This window comes from Hippopotamus amphibius, chromosome 4 (assembly GCF_030028045.1).
Source record: "Hippopotamus amphibius kiboko isolate mHipAmp2 chromosome 4, mHipAmp2.hap2, whole genome shotgun sequence".
Taxonomy (NCBI): Eukaryota; Metazoa; Chordata; class Mammalia; order Artiodactyla; family Hippopotamidae; genus Hippopotamus; species Hippopotamus amphibius.
Window position 1 is genome coordinate 22144266 of NC_080189.1, and position 18487 is coordinate 22162752.

Genomic DNA, 18487 nt, shown 5'->3' on the forward strand with positions numbered 1-18487 from the left:
GAACTGAAAACCACAGCCACAGAAAGACAGAGAAAGTGAAAAGGCAGAGGACTTTGTACCAGATGAAGGCATAAGATAAAACCCCAGAAAAACAACTAAATGAAGTGGAGATAGACACCCTTCCAGAAAAAGAATTCAGAATAATGATAGTGAAGATGATCCAGGACTTTGAAAAAAGACTGGATGCAAAGATCGAAAAGATGCAAGAAAAGTTTATCAAAGACCTAGAAGAATTAAAGAACAACAAACAGAGATAAGCAACACAATAACTGAAATGAAAAATACACTAGAAGGAACCAAAAGCAGATTAATTGAGGCAGAAGGGCAAATAAGTGACCTGGAAGACAAAATGGTGAAAATTACTGTTGCGGAAAAGAATAAAGAAGAAAGAATGAAAAGAACTGAAGAAAGCCTTAGAGACCTCTGGGACAATGTTAAATGCACCAACATTCGCATTATAGGGGTCCCAGAAGGAGAAGAGAGAGAGAAAGGACCCAAGAAAATATTAGAAGAGATTATAGTTGAAAACTTCCCTAACATGGGAAAGGAAATAGCTACCCAAGTTCAGGAAGCACAAAGAGTCCCAGGTAGGATAAACCCAAGGAGAAACACGCCAAGACATATAGTAGTCAAACTGACAAAAATTAAAGACAGAGAAATATTAAAAGCAACAAGGGAAAAATGACAAAGAACATACAAGGGAACTCCCATAAGGGTAACAGCTGATTTCTCACTAGAAACTCTGCAAGCCAGAAGGGAGTGGCACAAAATATTTAAAGTGATGACAGGGAAGAACCTACAACCAAGAATACTCTACCCAGCAAGGATCTCATTCAGATTCGATGGAGAAATCAAAAGCTTTACAGACAAGCAACAGCTAAGAGAATTCAGCACCACCAAACCAGCTTTACAACAAATGCTAAAGGAACTTATCAAAGTGGGAAACAAGAGAAAAAAAGGACCTACAGAAACAAAAACAAAACAATTAAGAAAATGGTAATAGGAACATACATATCAATAATTACCTTGAATGTAAATGGACTAAATGCCCCAACCAAAAGACACAGACTGGCTGAATGGATACAAAAACAAGACCCATATATATGCTGTCTCCAAGAGACCCACTTCAGACCTAGGGACACACACAGACTGAAAGGGAGGGGATGGCAAAAGATATTCCATGCAAATGGAAATCAAAAGAAAGCTGGAGTAGCGATACTCATATCAGATAAAATAGACTTGAAAATAAAAAACGTTACAAGAGACAAGAAAGGACATTAAAGATCAAGGGATCCATCCAAGAAGAGGAGATAACATTTATAAATATATATGCACCCAGTAAAGGAGCACCTCCATACATAAGGCAAATACTAACAACTATGAAAGAGGAAATCGACAGTAACACAATCATAGTGGGGACTTTAACACCCCACCTACACCAATGGACAGATTATCCAGATAGAAAATTAATAAGCAAACACAAGCTTTAAATAACACAATAAACCAGCTTGATTTAACAGATATCTATAGGACATTATACCCAAAAACAGCAGATTACACATTCTTTTCAAGTGCACATGGAACATTCTCCAGGATAGATCACATTTTGGGTCATAAATCAAGCCTTGGTAAATTTAAGAAAACTGAAAGCGTATCAAGCATTTTTCCGACCACAATGCTATGAGATTAGAAATCAATTACAGGAAAAAAACTGTAAAAAAACCACAAACACATAAAGGCTAAACAATACGCTACTAAATAACCAAGAGGTCACTGAAGAAATCAAAGAGGAAATCAAAAAATACCTAGAGACAAATGACAATGAAAACACAATGATCCAAAACCTATGGGATGCAGCAAAGGCAGTTCTAAGAGGGAAGTTTATAGCGATACAATCCTACCTCAAGAAACAAGAAACATCCCAAATAAACAATCTCACCTTACACCTAAAGAACCTAGAGAAAGAAGAGCAAACAAAACCCAAAGTTAGTATGGAGAGAAATCATAAAGATCAGAGCAGAAATAAATGAAATAGAAACAAAGAAAACAATAGCAAAAATCAATCAAACTAAAAGCTGGTTCTTTGAGAAGATAAATAAAATCGATAAACCTCTAGCAAGACTCATCAAGAAAAAGAGGGAGAGGACTCAAATCAATAAAATTAGAAATGAGACAGGAGAAGTTACAACAGACACTGCAGAAATAAAAAGCACCATAAGAGATTACTACAAGCAACTATATGCCAATAAAATGGACAACCTGGATGAAATGGACAGATTCTTAGAAAGGTATAACCTTCCAAGACTGAATCAGGAAGACACAGAAAATATGAACAGACCAATCACAAGTAATGAAATGGAAACTGTGATTAAAAATCTCCCAACAAACAAAAGTCCAGGACCAGATGGATTCACAGGTGAATTTTATCAAACATTTAGAGACAAGCTAACACTCATCCTTCTCAAAAAATTGCAGAGGAAGGAACACTCCCAAAACTCATTCTATGAGGCTACCATGACCCTGATACCAAAACCAGACAAAGATACTACAAAAAAAGAAAATTACAGACCAATGTCACTGATGAATTTAGATGCAAAAATCCTCAACAAAAGACTAGCAAACAGAATCCAACAACACATTAAAACGATCATACACTATGATCAAGTGGGCTTCATCCCTGGAATGCAAGGATTCTTCAATATATGCAAATCAATCAATGTGATACACCATATTAACAAACTGAAGGATAAAAACCACATGATCATCTCAACAGATGCAGAAAAAGCTCTCGACAAAACTCAACACCCATTTATGATAAAAACTCTCCACAAGGTGGGCATAGAGGGAACCTACCTCAACATAATAAAGGCCATATACAACAAACCCACAGCAAACATCATTCTCAATCGTGAAAAACTGAAAGCATTCCCTCTAAGATCAGGAACAAGACAAGGATGTCCACTCTCGCCACTACTATTCAACATAGTTTTGGAAGTCCTTGACACAGCAATCAGAGAAGAAAAACAAATAAAAGGAATTCAAATTGGAAAAGAAGAAGTAAAACTGTCACTGTTCACAGATGACATGATACTATACATAGAAAATCCTAAAGATGCTACCAGAAAACTACTTGAGCTAATCAATGAATATGGTAAAGGTGCAGGATACAAAATTAATGCACAGAAATCTCTTGCATTTCCATACACTAACAATGAAAGATCAGAAAGAGAAATTAAGGAAACAATCCCATTCACCATTGCAACAAAAAGAATAAAATGCCTATGAATAAACTTAAGGCGGTAAAAGACCTGTACTCGGAAAACTATAAGACACTGATGAAAGAAATCAAAGATGACACAAACAGATGGAGAGATATACCATATTCTTGGATTGGGAAGAATCAACATTGTGAAAATGACTATACTACCCAAAGCAATTTACAGATTCAATGCAATCCTGATCAATTACCAATGGCATTTCTCACAGAACTAGAACAAAAACTCCTAAAATTTGTACGGAGACACAAAAGACCCCAAATAGCCAAAGCAATCTTGAGGGAAAAAACTGGAGCTGGAGGAATCAGACCCGCTGACTTCAGACTATACTACAAAGCTACAGTAATCAAGACAATATGGTACTGGCATAAACACAGAAATATAGATCAATGGAATAGGATAGAAAGCCCAGAGATAAACCCACACACCTATGGTCAACTAATCTATGACAAAGGAGGCAAGGATATACAATGGAGAAAAGGCAGCCTCTTCAATAAGTGGTGCTGGGAAAACTGGACAGCTACATGTAAAAGAATGAAATTAGAACACTCCCTAAAACCATACACAAAAATAAACTCAAAATGGATTCAAGACCTCAATGTAAGGCCAGACACTATAAAACCCCTAGAGGAAAACACAGGAAGAACACTCGTCGACATAAATCACAGCAAGATCTTTTTTGATCCCCCCCCCCCAAGAAACGGAAATAAAAACAAAAATAAATAAGTGGGACCTAATGAAACTTCAAAGCTTCTGCACAGCAAAGGAAACACAAGCAAGATGAAAAGACAACCCTCAGAATGGAAGAAAATATTTGCAAACGAATCAACAGACAAAGGATTAATCTCCAAAATATATAAATAGTTCATCCAGCTCAATATCAAAAAAACAAACAACCCAATCAAAAAATGGGCAGAAGACCTAAATAGGCATTTCTCCAAAGAAGACATATGGATGGCCAAGAGGCCCATGAAAAGCTGCTCAACATCACTAATTATGAGAGAAATGCAAATCAAAACTACAATGAGGTATCACCTCACACCAGTTAGAATGGGCATCATCAGAAACTCTACAAACAGTAAATGCTGGAGAGGGTGTGGAGAAAAGGGAACCCTCTTGCACTGTTGGTGGGAATGTAAATTAATACAGCCACTATAGAGAACAGTATGGAGGGTCCTTGCAAAACTAAAAACAGATTTACTATGTGACCCAGCAATCCCACTGCTGGGCATATATCCAGAGAACACCATAATGCAAGACACATGCACTCCAATGTTCATTGCAGCACTATTTACAATAGCCAGGACATGGAAGCAACCTAAATGTCCGTCAACAGATGAATGGATAAAGAAGATGTGGTACATATATACAATGGAATATTACTCAGCTGTAAAAAGGAACTAAACTGCGACATTTGTAGAGACATGAATGGACCTAGAGACTGTCATACAGAGTGAAGTGAGTCTGAAAGAGAAAAATAAATATCGTATATTAACACATATGCGGAATATAAAAAAATGACACAAATCAACTGGTTTGCAAGGCAGAAACAGAGACACAGATGTGGAGAACAAACATATGGACACCAAGCAGGAAAATCAAGGGGGGTTGGGGTGGGATGAATTGGGAGATTGGGATTGCTATATATACATTACTAACAAGAAAAAAAATATCAAACTGAAAAAAAAAGATTTCATTCAAAATAAAGAATTTAAAGTTTGTATGCATGTAGAAACACAGCTTCAAAATATACAGAGCAAAACCTGACAGAAGTATAAGAAGAGACAATTCCATAATCCTAGTAGGAAGTCTTAACACATTTTTGTTAGTAACTGAGAGAATCAGACAGAAAATATTATTGGTGAAGCAGATTTATGCAACATGATTATTAGCAAACTGGACATATACAGAACACTGCACTAATAACTGAAGAATTAGATTTCTGTCCAAGTATAGCTAATATGTTTATAAAAACTGAACAAAGTGGGCCATATGGTAAGTCTTATCAGATTTCAAAGAACTGGAATAGTACAAAATATGTACTCTGACCACCATGCATTTATGCTAGAAATAAGTAATGAGGAAAAGAGCCAGAAAATCTTTGCATACTTGGAAATTAAAAACTATATTTCTATATAACTATGAGTCACAAAAGAGCCATATTATTTCCTAATGAAATTACTGAACTGGACAAAAATGAAAACACTTCATAGTACAACTAAAAAATAAGAAGAGCAAAATTTATATCCTTAAATGTTTATGTGGGAGAATAACAAAGTCTGAATATTAAGAAGCTAAGTATCCATCTCAATAAATTATAAAAAGCATATTAATCTCAAAGAGAGAAAGAAGACAACATTAAACACAGAGTATAAGTCAAGGACATAAAAGTTAACATAAAGAATCTACAAACTAGAAGTTGGTTCCCTTAAAAGATCACTGAACTTGATACACTTATGGTGAAAGTAAAGGATTGGGGAGGGAGGAAGAATTCATAAATAACCAATATAAGGAATGATAAAAAGACACATCTCAAGAAATTCTACAAACATTAAGCAGATAATAAGGGGATACTAGGTACAGTTTCATGCCCATAAGTTTGAAATTTTAGATGAAACTGACAAAGTACTAGAAAACTGTAACTTATTAAAAGTTCAATCAACCAACCAAACAACTCTGAATAGTCCTACGTAGTTTAAAGAAATTGAATTGGTAAGCTAGAAATACTCCTGCAAGCAAATCTCAAGCACAGATAGCTCAATGGTAAATTCAACCAAGCATTTAAGAAAGAAATAATTCACATCTTACACTTATTCATAAAACAAGAAAAGGTTAACTCCTCAATACATTATGTTAAATTAGCCTAATAATGATACTAAACCTGAACAGAAAGGTAAGAGAGAGAGAAGCTACAAGGCCAGTCTTACTAACAAAAATAGTTGGAAGAATTCTAACAAAACATTAGTCATTCTAAACCCAAAATACACCTAAAAATTCATGACGGTATATATGAGATTTAACATTAGAAAATCGATTCCTATGATTTCACATATTTAGAGTAGGAAAATCATATCACAAAAGGTAGAGAAAAGGTGGCAAAATTCAATATCCATTTATGACACAAACTCTTAGCAATCCTGGGATCTGATACAGAATTTTCAAAAACCCCAGACCAAAAATATATTTAACTATGAAATGTAAGAAGCATTTCTTTTGGGATCATAAACTACACAGGGGTATTCACTATAATTACGCCATGCCAATCTTAAGTAAAGATCCTGGCAGAGATTAAACACAAAGGGGAAAAGGCATCAGGGTTGGAAAGAAAAATGTGTCATAATGCCTAAGTACAGCTGACCCCTGAACAAGACAGGTTTGAACTGCACATGTCCACCTATATGTGGATTTTTTTTCCAATAAATGTATTATAAATTTTTTGGAGATTTGCAACAATTTGAAAAAACTCACAGATGAACCCCACAGCCTAGAAATATCAAAAAAATTAAGAAAAGGTTAGGTATGTCATGAATGCATAAAATATGTAGATACTACTCTATCCATATTTTATACAGGTATAAGGTGAGTGTTATTTAATATAAAATTAACAATGTGTTAGTTTTCCTACTGTGTATAACTTTGTTTTCAAAGAATTACACTACTGTACAGTATGCCCCCCTCTTAATTAGAGAAACTATCAGTCTATCATCAGAGGTAAATAGTTTTTAGAAAATGTAACAATGTTTCCAATACTGTACTATAAATATGACTAATACTGTATGCCATTAAAATGTTACAACCATTCATTCATTAGCATAAAGGCTAAGCTATCGTGAAGCAACTGTATCGATTACACTAGACTACCATAAAGCAATCATGTTGCTGCTGCTTCATTACCAATGTATGAATTGTTAGACCTGTAAACAAATATGAATTTCTTTCTCACGTTACCTTTTCATCTCTGATGTCTAGTGTTAGTAATACATATAATACCTACAGTGTTTTGTATCATTAAGACAATACTGACGTAGGTACTGACAATTTATTTTGTAAACAGATAATATAAACTTATGATATTAATAAACACAGTACATACTGTAAATGTATTTTCTCTTCCTTATGATTTTCTTAACATTTTCTTTCCTCTAGCTTACTTTATTGCAGGAATACATATATATACACACACACACATATTTGTATGTAACATATAAAATATGTGTTAATTGACTGTTATCAGTAAGGCTTCCAGTCAACATTAGGCTATTAGTAGCTAAGTTTTGGGGGAATCAAAAGTTATACGTGGATTTTCAACTGTGCAAGGCGTGCAGCAAGGGGAAGGAGAGCTGGCGCCCCTAACTCCACATTGCTCAAGGGTCAACTCTATTTTAGACTAAATGAAAATGAAAACAACATGGCAAAATTTGTGAGATATAACTAAAGCAGTGCTTAAGGGGAATTCTTAACACCAAATACCTACATCAGATAAGAAGAATCTCAAATTAATGGCCTCAGCTTTCATATTAAGAAACTAGGAAAAGAAGAGCAAATGAAAATCAAATATGTAGAAAGAAGGAAATAATAAAGATACAAAAATCAATGAAATAGAAAAGATAAAACAAAGAAACCAAGAGCTGTTTTCTTAAAATAAAACTGATATATCTCTAGCTAGACTACCAAGAAATGAAAGACAAAAATTACCAATATCAAGAAGATGATACGACATAAAAGGACAATAATGGAATATAAACAACTTTATGCTAGTAAATTTACAGATTTAGAGGAAATGGGCATATTCCTTAAAACAGGGGTCCCCAACCCAGAACCAGGCCACACAGCAGGAGGTGACTGGCCGGCAGGCAAGCTTGCAAGCAACCAAGCGAAGCTTCATCTGCACAAATTACCAATATTCACTCAATAAGAAATACAGAATATAAACAGCCCGATATCTATTAACAATACTAAATTTGTAGTCAAAAACCCTGCCACAAAGGTAACTCTAACAAGATTTGAGATTTCAAAAAAATTCTAAGAAGAGGGAAATAGGCCTACCATATAATTAACAACTACGGCATAAACCAAGTTATGGGAAGGGAGATATAAAGGGTGGGGTGGAGGTAGATGGGGGGAGGGGAGTAGAGAAAAAAGAAAGGAGGAGGGGAAGAGGGAAGGAAGGGAGAGAGAGAGATAAAGACCTCAAGTTTAAACTTTAGGACCACTTTATTAAGCTTTAAACTTTATGTCCCCCTTATCTCATAAAAGCAAAGTTTTATTTCATTAACAAATAAGATAAACACTGCAAAGGGAGGTTTTCTTTAAGTATTTTCTGTTCCTACTTTTGCCTGTCATCACTGGATTCTACCTTTTTTTCCTGACATTGTCAGAGAGGAAGTAGCAATGATTGGTTCAGGAATCCCCTCCAATGACATTAAATGTAAATGTAGGGATATTTCCTATGTTTCCTTCCTATCTGCCTAATAGGAAGCCTATTAGAGAAATAAATACAGCCCAAAAGTTTCTTAAAATATAGGCCATACTTGAAGAAGAGCATACTAATATACCAAATACACTAAAAGTAGTTTTTGTTTCCTCCACTATTTGAAAGATGCTTTTGATTCCCTAGACTTTCTTATTTAGCAGGCAGGAATTTCTTACCCTTCTCTGCTATGTTTTTAATGGAACAGAAGCCAAAAAACTTTCCAGTGTTTACTTCCTTATTTGTCCAACAAATCATCATCAGCGAAGTCAGCAGCAAACTGAACCACCCTGGAAGGAATGTTTATTAACTCAACACTGTTCCAAGCCAGTGAGGAGTATAAAGAGTATGACTTGGCTGCTGAGTCTCAAGAATAGTTAACATCAATTTCCCTAAACCTGGTTCCTCTAGGAGAGTCAGAAGGATAAGTTGTCTCTGCAGACTTGCACATGACATTAACAGCTTCTCTTAAATGACTGTACTGCTAAAGAGACAGTTTTAAAATCTGTTTTTAACTAACTATAAAAAGTTGCTGGTGGCTTTTGCTGTTTACTTTACCTTAACAAAATATTAAATGTCTTAAAGATTTAAAACAAAAAAAACGCAAAAAATTACCTGTGCTTTCTTCATCCTATAAAGTTAAAAAATATAGAATTCACTCTCAGAAACAGCATACATACATACACACATATATATATATGTATATACACACACACACATACTTTCATTAGTGGCATTTTGATGGTTTGGTGAGAAATTAATTATTGTATATGTTCCATTTGTGTATATTCCAAAGTATATTCTATTTCAAACATAGTAATCACTTACTTGCAAGTATCATCATCAATTAAATAAACAGTAACAATGTACAAGGCTGAGAGGCAGGTTTGTTATTATAACACAATGGAGCTGGAAGTAATTCATTTTAAGTTAACTTTAAATTTATAAACTCAAAGAAGGCAGTACTGGTTTTGTTTTCTCTAACTGAAAAATATTCAACCAATATCTGATAAATGAGTACCTAATAATAATGAACGATAGTGATAAATTTAAAATGTATGAAAACAGAGCACTGAGAAAGTCTATTGTTCTTTCTATAAAAAGAATATAATTTCTATATAATTTTGTATCATTCTACAAGTTTCATATTGAGCATTAAGCTGTTTTCACTCACAATGCTTCTGACTCCAAATATGTGGGTCTTCTCCTTACACCAATCATTTCTCGAATTCTCTGACTCCAACTTGGTATCCAACTGAGATTCAATTCAATTCTGACACTATCTACCTGGAGTTAGTGTCAGATGTCACAAGTTAAAGGCTTCAGTTCCACAAGACTATCCCCATTTCACATGCCAATCGCAAATCCCAAACCACTGGTACTTCTGACCTACCAGCTATAAATTGGGGGTTCCCACAACCCCTCTGAGGTTCAATAATGCTACAGTAATCACAGAATTCAGGAAAGCACTTTACTATCACTGATTTATATAAAGGATACATGCCTGAAGCAGCCAAACGGAAGAAAGATGTAGGGCAAGGTACAGGGCATGTGTGTGCGCGTGTGCATGCATGTGTGTGTGTGTGTAGCTTCCATACCCTCTTGGGGCATGCCACACTCCCCAGCATCTTGATGTGTTCGCCAATCTGGAAACTCCTTGAACCCCACTGTTTAGGGCTTCTTTGGAGGCTCCACTACATAGGTATGACTGATTAAAACATGGTTTTAGGTGACTGAATACTATCCCTGACCCCGCTCCTCTTCCCAGAGATCAGGGATGAAGTTGAAAGTTTCAGCCCTCTAATCACATGGTTTGATCTTTCTGGAGATCTGAAGCTATCTAGGGACTCCAGCCACCAATCATGTCAGCATACAAAAGACACTCTTACTACCCCACAGATCCAAAGGGTTTTAGGAACTGTGTGCCAGGAAAGAGAAAAGACCAAATATTTATTTTTTTATTATACCACAAGCACCTACTCTATTCTGTTACTATGAAAGTGTAGATTTTTTAAAAGGATACCACTCTGTACAGCAACAAAAGAGTTCTTTTTTAAATAACAAAACATACCAGACCTTAAATATTCAATTGGTATCGTCCTCCAAAACAATTACTTTGGGAGATTATATTATGTTCTAACATTCACACTTCTTTCAGAGCCACATTACAGGCTACCCAAGAAAATCAGCAATTATGTAGCATCCACATCACACAAAACATGTTTCCACTACAAATCTCCTCATTCATTATTAACTGTATACTAATAAAATTTTTTGGCTTATCCAAGCACTCCCCACTCACAAATTACACTATTAAAAAAAATGACAATCTGAAATCAACAAAAATGCGTAAAGGAACAGGTCACTGATACTGCAGGTAACATTAAACAACTTTTTCTAAGTGGTTCAGTGCTAGTCAATGTTAGCATTTGTAAGTGCATGGTTTTCCAAGATGACAACTTAAATTTAGATATATGAGATCAAGTATGTTACTTTCTTATTTTTCAAGTCTCATTATTACATTATGGACCTGTCTTACATAAAAGAAGCCCCTAATTCAAGGAGCTAACATCTTTATAGAGTAAAAAGAAGCAGGGACGAAGAGAAAGAAAAAAACTAAAACTGGCATAAACCTACATTCTTTTAAAAACCTGTTTCTTGTGTATACTTAAAATCAGCCTAAAATCTTGTGTATACTTAAAATCAGCCTAATAACCAACCTAAGTTTACATGTTATGACATACCATTTACAGCTTTTTCAATCAATTCTTCACAAGCATCAAAATCACCCTTCAATACCAATTTATCATGCAGATCTGTTAACATGGGATGTTCCAGGGCAATCTTGGTTTTCTTTTGCAGCGATTCAAAGGCCTCTGTATAGTTATGTTGCCTGAAGTGTTTTAGACAAAGGCGAATAGCTTCCTGTTCGCGGTACTACTGGAACACAAGAGAAGGTATGAAAAGAAGAGATTTGGTTAGTTATTACTGTAGGAAATAATAAGTGACAATTACTAAACGTAAAGTGAGAATTTACTAAGCTTAACTAAGTATACTAAGCATAACTAAGCACTGCACTAATCCTATCATTAGTATCATTATTATTTCCACTATTAAATGGCAAAAGTGAAGCTTAGTCAACTGTAATAACTTGCCAAAGGTCACAAAGTATGTAGAAGAAAGATATTAAAGAGATGAAGATATACAGATAGATATATAGGCATATACATCATGAAGATAAAAGATATTAAAAGATGAAACCAGGCTAAGTTCTAGAGCCTGAACTTTCAACAAAAGAACCAGAAAACTATTTATCAAACCTTACTTAAGATGGTAAAAATGATAGCTGTCAAGGCTTTTACTAATCAGATTAGTAATGCTGGTACTGAACGCACAGGAACCATTAAATAATATACATAAATGTTTATGCTCTTTGTTCTTGGTTCTTAGTAATAAATTATTACTTGAATGACAAATATTATCAAATGTTCATGTATTTAAAATTTGCAAACAGGTTCTATGATTCAAAATCATTAGAAAGAGACTATTTAAGTTTTACAATTTTTTTATAAACCTGATCTACCTCACTGATTACACAGCTATAAAGAAAAAATCTCAATTACAATCCAAAAAGAGAAATATTCAATTTACAAAATCTCTCCCCTAAAAGGATGAATGCCAAAAAACAAGCTCATATAAAAAATTCAAAAGAAAATTTAACTTCAAGAATATGTCATGACATTTCCACAATTTGCTAAATAAGAATAAAATAAAATGATGACACAGAAGCAATGCATAATAACCAAACAAAAATATAATTTACTTGTAAGCATTACTCTTTAATAAGGCAGGAAAATTTACAAGACTTGAAACACTAATCACTTTATAGTTTCTGATTTTTTATTAATAAAAGATGATCAAAACACTTTTCCTTAAACACTATAGTAACTAAGATTTTCCCTCATCAAATAACAAAATAATGATCCTATATCCAAACTAACTTCACATTAATAGCTTCTTTTATGCTTGGCCTCTAAATAAAGATTTATCTTAACTATCTGGAACCATATTAAACATTAATACCTTTTTATCATGTTGACTTGAGTATGAATAACATCTGCATTTTAGATTTTCTATCAGGCTGCATACAGATACATAGTAGGAGAGGATTTATGAAATAAAATTATAATGCTTCAAAAAAAGGATTGAAATTCAAAGAGGGTGAAGACTAATTTCTAGAGGTTCACAATAAATACAGAGAACTTGACAAGTGAATTACTGAACAATTTAAAGTTCTCAAATATAATCTGTCCACAATGTTGGGGGAAAAAGGTGAAATTTGCAGCTTCCTACAATTTGTGAATACATTAAAGAAAACACGTACACATCATAGGCTAAAGAGAAATTTTTTTTCAAGTATCAGAGAAGCTTACTCATTTTTTAAAAAAGAACCAACAGAATTTAGAAGATTATAAGTATATACTAAGCACTATTATGTATGTAACACTGTAAAGGTGATTTTTAATGTTTAAAAATATTATCTCCACCGTGAAAAAATATACTATATTACAGCTAATCCAAGAATATATATATAAAAAATATAGAAAAAACAAAAAGCCAGTATCTATTTTAAATTGAGTATAACCAAATGCCAAAAATAAATTAGTCAAACAAAAAGTTCCTCAATTAAGCTGACCAGAAAAGAAATTCTATACAAAAAAAAATCTTAGAAAGAACCTCTATACTTCCTAATCTCCTATGAGTTGACAGTTCAGCCCTGTCTGCAAATAAAGGTATCTGGAAACAGTGATTAGACTAAAGCTTTTTCACTCCCCTAATAAGAAAATAGTTCTCCCCCAACAAAAACATAGCCAAAAAAGTCAAACAGATATACATTGGAAACAAAGATGGTTTAAAACGTGTCCAAAAAAATCAAAGACCTATTTCTCAATAATTTAAATTCACATTTTTCAGGTTGTATTTATTGTATAAAATGATCTATGAACAAAATTATAAAATATCACCTTTATACTCCCTATAAGAATAAGATCACATTTATAGAAACTATTTCAAATCTTAGTTTTGTAAAAGGAAAAGTAAACATTCCTATTTTACTCAACGCAAACACAATGGAGAAATATATAATAAAAGCAATCCAGAACCAAAACTACCCCACTAAAAACTATGTTTAAATATTTCTATCAATATAAGTTAAAAACAAAATTCAGAGACAGATGGGTATAATAATATAATAGCAGACTCTGGTACCAGACTGCCTGAGTTGATATACTGCCTTGAGCACTTTATAACTGTGTGCTTAAGGAAAAATACTTAACCTCTCTGTGTTCCACTTCACCATCTGTAAAATATGGATAATAACTGTACCTATCTCATAGAGTGGCAATGAGTAAATAAGTGATAAAGAAGTTTAGAATCTGGCAAAATGAAAATGCTTAAATAAATGTTGATTAATCTTTATAATTATTATTACTATTCTCAATATTTTAAATTATTCTCAAGACAAGAGAGTGACACAATTCTCTCTTTATTATAGGCATTTGAAACATAAAATCAAGATTTTAAAATACAGTCCTACCTTACTATACCAGTTGAGACAGGGTTGTACTACATCAGGATCATCAATGCCACTAAGTTCAACATACCAGATGCTAAAGTTAAAGCTGGGTCCCCACGATAAGAGTGGAACTTTGAGGAGAAGAAAAAGAAAAGGAAAAAAAAATTAACATAGTTCAAATAAAACTTTAGCAAAGTAAAATCACTATTCAAACTTACTAGGATTCATTCAGCAAATTTTCTGAATACTTTTTATATGTCCAACACTGTACTATTGGGCACTGGGGCCACAGTACCGAAAAGAAACATAAGATCTGTGCCATCATGAGGTTACTTTAATTATGAAAAGACTGAAGATAAATTCAAAGTGGTCATTTATCCAGGACCAGGGCTAGGTGATCTAGCAGGTAAATTTTACCAAACCTACAAGGAACAAATAATTACTACATAATTTAAGCTGTTTTAGAGCATAGAAAGAGACTGAAAGTTCAAATACTTATCTAAGTGGCATAACCCAGAAAAAAACCAGAAGAGAAAGGATTTAAAGACAATTTCAGTTATAAGTATTTATTCAATATTTAAAATAATAATAATCTTTTTAAAAGAGTACAAAAAAATTCTACCAGGTTTTCATTGTAACTAAATAGAGTTCATTCCAGGAATGGAAAACTGGTTCAATAGGAGTAATATTAATGTAATTCACGATGTTAACAACGTAAAAGAGAAACACATTTGATTACTTCAACAGATGCTAAAAGCAGACTAATAAAATTTACTTAAAAAAAAAAAACTCTTAATACATAAGGAATAGAAGGCAAAAGAAAACTCTGTTACCTAGATTCTTTTTAAGTATCAAAAACCTCAAAAAAAAAAAAAAAAGAAAAAAAAAACTAATGGAGAAACATTAAGTATTCCTATTCAAGTCAGGAACAAGACAAAGAGGCCCAATATCTGTACTATTCAACACTATATGGGAGATCCTAAACAATGCAATCAGGAAAAAAAATTGCAAACTAAGAAAAAATATTATTACTTGAAGATGATATAGCTTATCTACCTAAAAAATTCAATCCAATTTTTTTCTTGACATGTAACCAGACAAACTGATCTGAAAAAAAAAATCAGTAACACAAAATATCTAAAATAATACAAATAATAAGAAAATAAACATACTAAAAGATACAGTAATTATAAGTTTGATATTAGTGAAAGAAAACTAAGTAAAATCACTGGAGTAGAAGAGCGTATCCAAAACTCTCTCAAGGATCCGGAGGAATTTAACACAGGATGAGGATAACATTTTACATCAGTAATGAGAGGACAGAGTAGAGGTTTTTAACCTGTGATTCATGGGCTCCTGGGGATCCCCAAAACCCTTTCAGGAGATCCCATGTAGTCAAAACTATTTTTCATAGTAAGACTAGGGCTTTATACCCTGTTTTGTTTTGTTTTGTTTTGTTTTTTTAAACTGTACTGACATTTGCACTCATGGTGCAAAGGCAATGCTGAAAAAAACTGTTGGCATCTTGGTAGTGCCACAAAAAGAAGTCATGTGAAAGTGTTCCAGTATACCCTAATACAGTATGAATTGAACTGTACTCCTCACCATCACACACCTGCAGTTAAAAATCAAAATGACAATTCATTTAAGAATGTCTGATATGCGAAAGTTAATTTTAATAAATTCCTATCATGAAGTACACATCGTTTTAATATTCCGTGTGATACAATGGAAAGTGCACATAAAGTACTTTTGCTGCATACCAAAGCATGATTGCTGTCTCAAGGAAAAGAACCTGCATAAGTTGAGCTGTGAGCTGAAAGAGCTATTGAAATAGCCCTACAGGATACCATTATTTTCTTAAAAGAAAAACTGACAATCTATGATTATTTAGATTTGGGTATTTGCCAGATGTTTACCTGTCATTTCGAGGATAACAAATGACAGTATTTGATGCCAAGGATAAAATTCAAGCTTTTGAGGAAAAATAAGGATTTTGGAAAATTAGTATTCACCATTGTGAGCTTAGCTACTTTCCAGTACTTTCCTGATGAGCTTGGTGGTGATAATAACAAGTGTGATTTTTTTTTTTATATTATATAATGAAATGTTTCAACATTTGAAAGACCTGTATAACTCAGTGAATCACATTTTCTAAATGATCAATGAACGATTTTACAGAACCATGCATGGATGAAAGACTGATTTAAAGTACAAGACAGGTCAATGGATTTTAAAATAACACTGACATGGTTCAGACTGAGCAATGCAACTACCTTTAAGAAACCAGCATTTGTCAATTTTTGATTAAGTACCAAAACAGAATATCCACAATAGCTTGTATCAGGTCTACTGATTTCCAAGTCCACTGCTCTTTTCTAGCATATTAGACTGAATGAGAAGCTAGGATGTACTAAGTCAGATGCTTTCCTATTTTGTCATCGAAAGGAAGCTGTGTGAGTAAAGACAGAAGCAACAGGAACCAGTCACTAGGATATATGCAGGAGTTCTGCAGATATCAGAGCCATGGCTGATCTGCAAATGATCTGCCACATAATGCACTGTCACCTGTCTATTCGACAGAATCATTTCACATGTATGCTCAATATTGTCATCAGCCGTGGACGTGGACAGGCGTCCAGCTCCTTCTTGATGGTTAAAACTCGTGTGACCTTCCTTGAACTTCTCTACCCATTCATACACACTTCTTCGTGACAAAACACTTTCCCCATACTGTGCACAAAGTCTTCAGTAAATAATGGCACCAGGTACACCCTCAGACCACAAAAAACGAATCCCAGCACACTACTCTTCTTTTGTGCAAATCACAACTGGGACATCCATTTTTGCTCACAACGCAGCTACAAATGAACTGATGTGACACATTCACACCTGCACAGCAGTGACTGGGGAGACAGAAGCATTGAATGGAAAGCGCTGATAAGACAGTGTGGCCAATAAAAGTTTTAATATAACCAGAGTGCAGATCATTTTTGACTTGCCCTTGAATAATATTAGTTAGTGATCTGAAATCCATTCTCAAGTTCCAGGTCCAAGTGCAATAAAATTAGGAGGAAAAAAAAATCTTCCTATTATTTCTATTCAAGTCAGTAAAATGTTCATTTATTCAATCCTTCTAAGCAATTGTGGGAGGGAGATTAAGCAGGAAATCATCTCGCAAGATTATATATTAGATGAATGAAGAGTATAATTAATTTTTAACAGACTGAAGGCATATATACAGAATGAGCAGAGTGATACACATCCATTTCAAATTTTACCAATGATTTTTGATGGCATTAGCAACGCTAATACTGCATATTAGACATACTCTGTATTATATATCAGAAATCTAAATGTGAATTGGCGCTCCAAGCACACCTTCTTCACTCCATAATGAAAGATGCCTTTGCTCTAACCTCAAAAAAAGAAAAAAAAAGGAAAAAAAAAAAAGATTAGAAACTCCTAATACACATCCCAAGGCTAAGAGTTTGTGTCCTAAGAATTCAAATCTGTTCTCTATGTCTGCATCTCTAGTCCTGCCCTGCCATTAGGTTCATCAGTACTATTTTTCTAGATTCCATTATATATGCGTTAGCATACAGTATTTGTTTTTCTCTTTCTGATTTACTTCACTCTGTATGACAGACTCTAGGTCCGTCCACCTCACTACAAATAGCTCAATTTTGTTCCTTTTTATGGCTGAGTAAAGGGGGGAGGGGAGGGGAAGCTGGGACATACTGAGAGAGTAGCACTGACATATACATACTACCAAATGTACAACAGATAGCTAGTGGGAAGCTGCTACAGAGCACAGGGAGATCAGCTTGATGTTTTGTGAAGACCTAAAGAGGTGAGATAGGGAGGGTGGGACAGAAAGGGTGGGAAGGAGGCTCAAGAGGGAGGGGATATGGAGATATATGCATACATACAGCTGATTCACTTTGTTGTACAGCAGAAACTAACACAATACTGTAAAGCAATTACACTCCAATAAAGAAAAACAAAGAATTCAACCACCAGTTTTTTCCAATGGGAATAATCAGACAAAGACATGATCAGTGCCTCTCATATTTTTTCATAAAATGGCATGCATAGAAAAGAGTAAGATATTTAGTACACAAGCATAATAGGCTGCAGGATTCAGCGACTCTGGGATTGAGGGGG

General features: G+C 34.1%; 1 protein-coding gene across 8 annotated transcripts in view; it reads right to left on the reverse strand.

Moving 5' to 3' along the window:
* The window catches only part of MKLN1 (muskelin 1), a 354784-nt gene that overhangs the window by 97502 nt on the left and 238795 nt on the right, over positions 1-18487 (reverse strand). For all 8 annotated transcript variants that reach the window (XM_057731366.1, XM_057731371.1, XM_057731369.1 and 5 more), the window contains 2 exons: positions 14342-14451; positions 11490-11682 (listed from right to left, as the gene is read on the reverse strand). In XM_057731366.1, coding sequence (XP_057587349.1) covers positions 11490-11682; positions 14342-14451 — 303 coding nt within the window. The remainder of the gene's footprint in view (positions 1-11489; positions 11683-14341; positions 14452-18487) is intronic.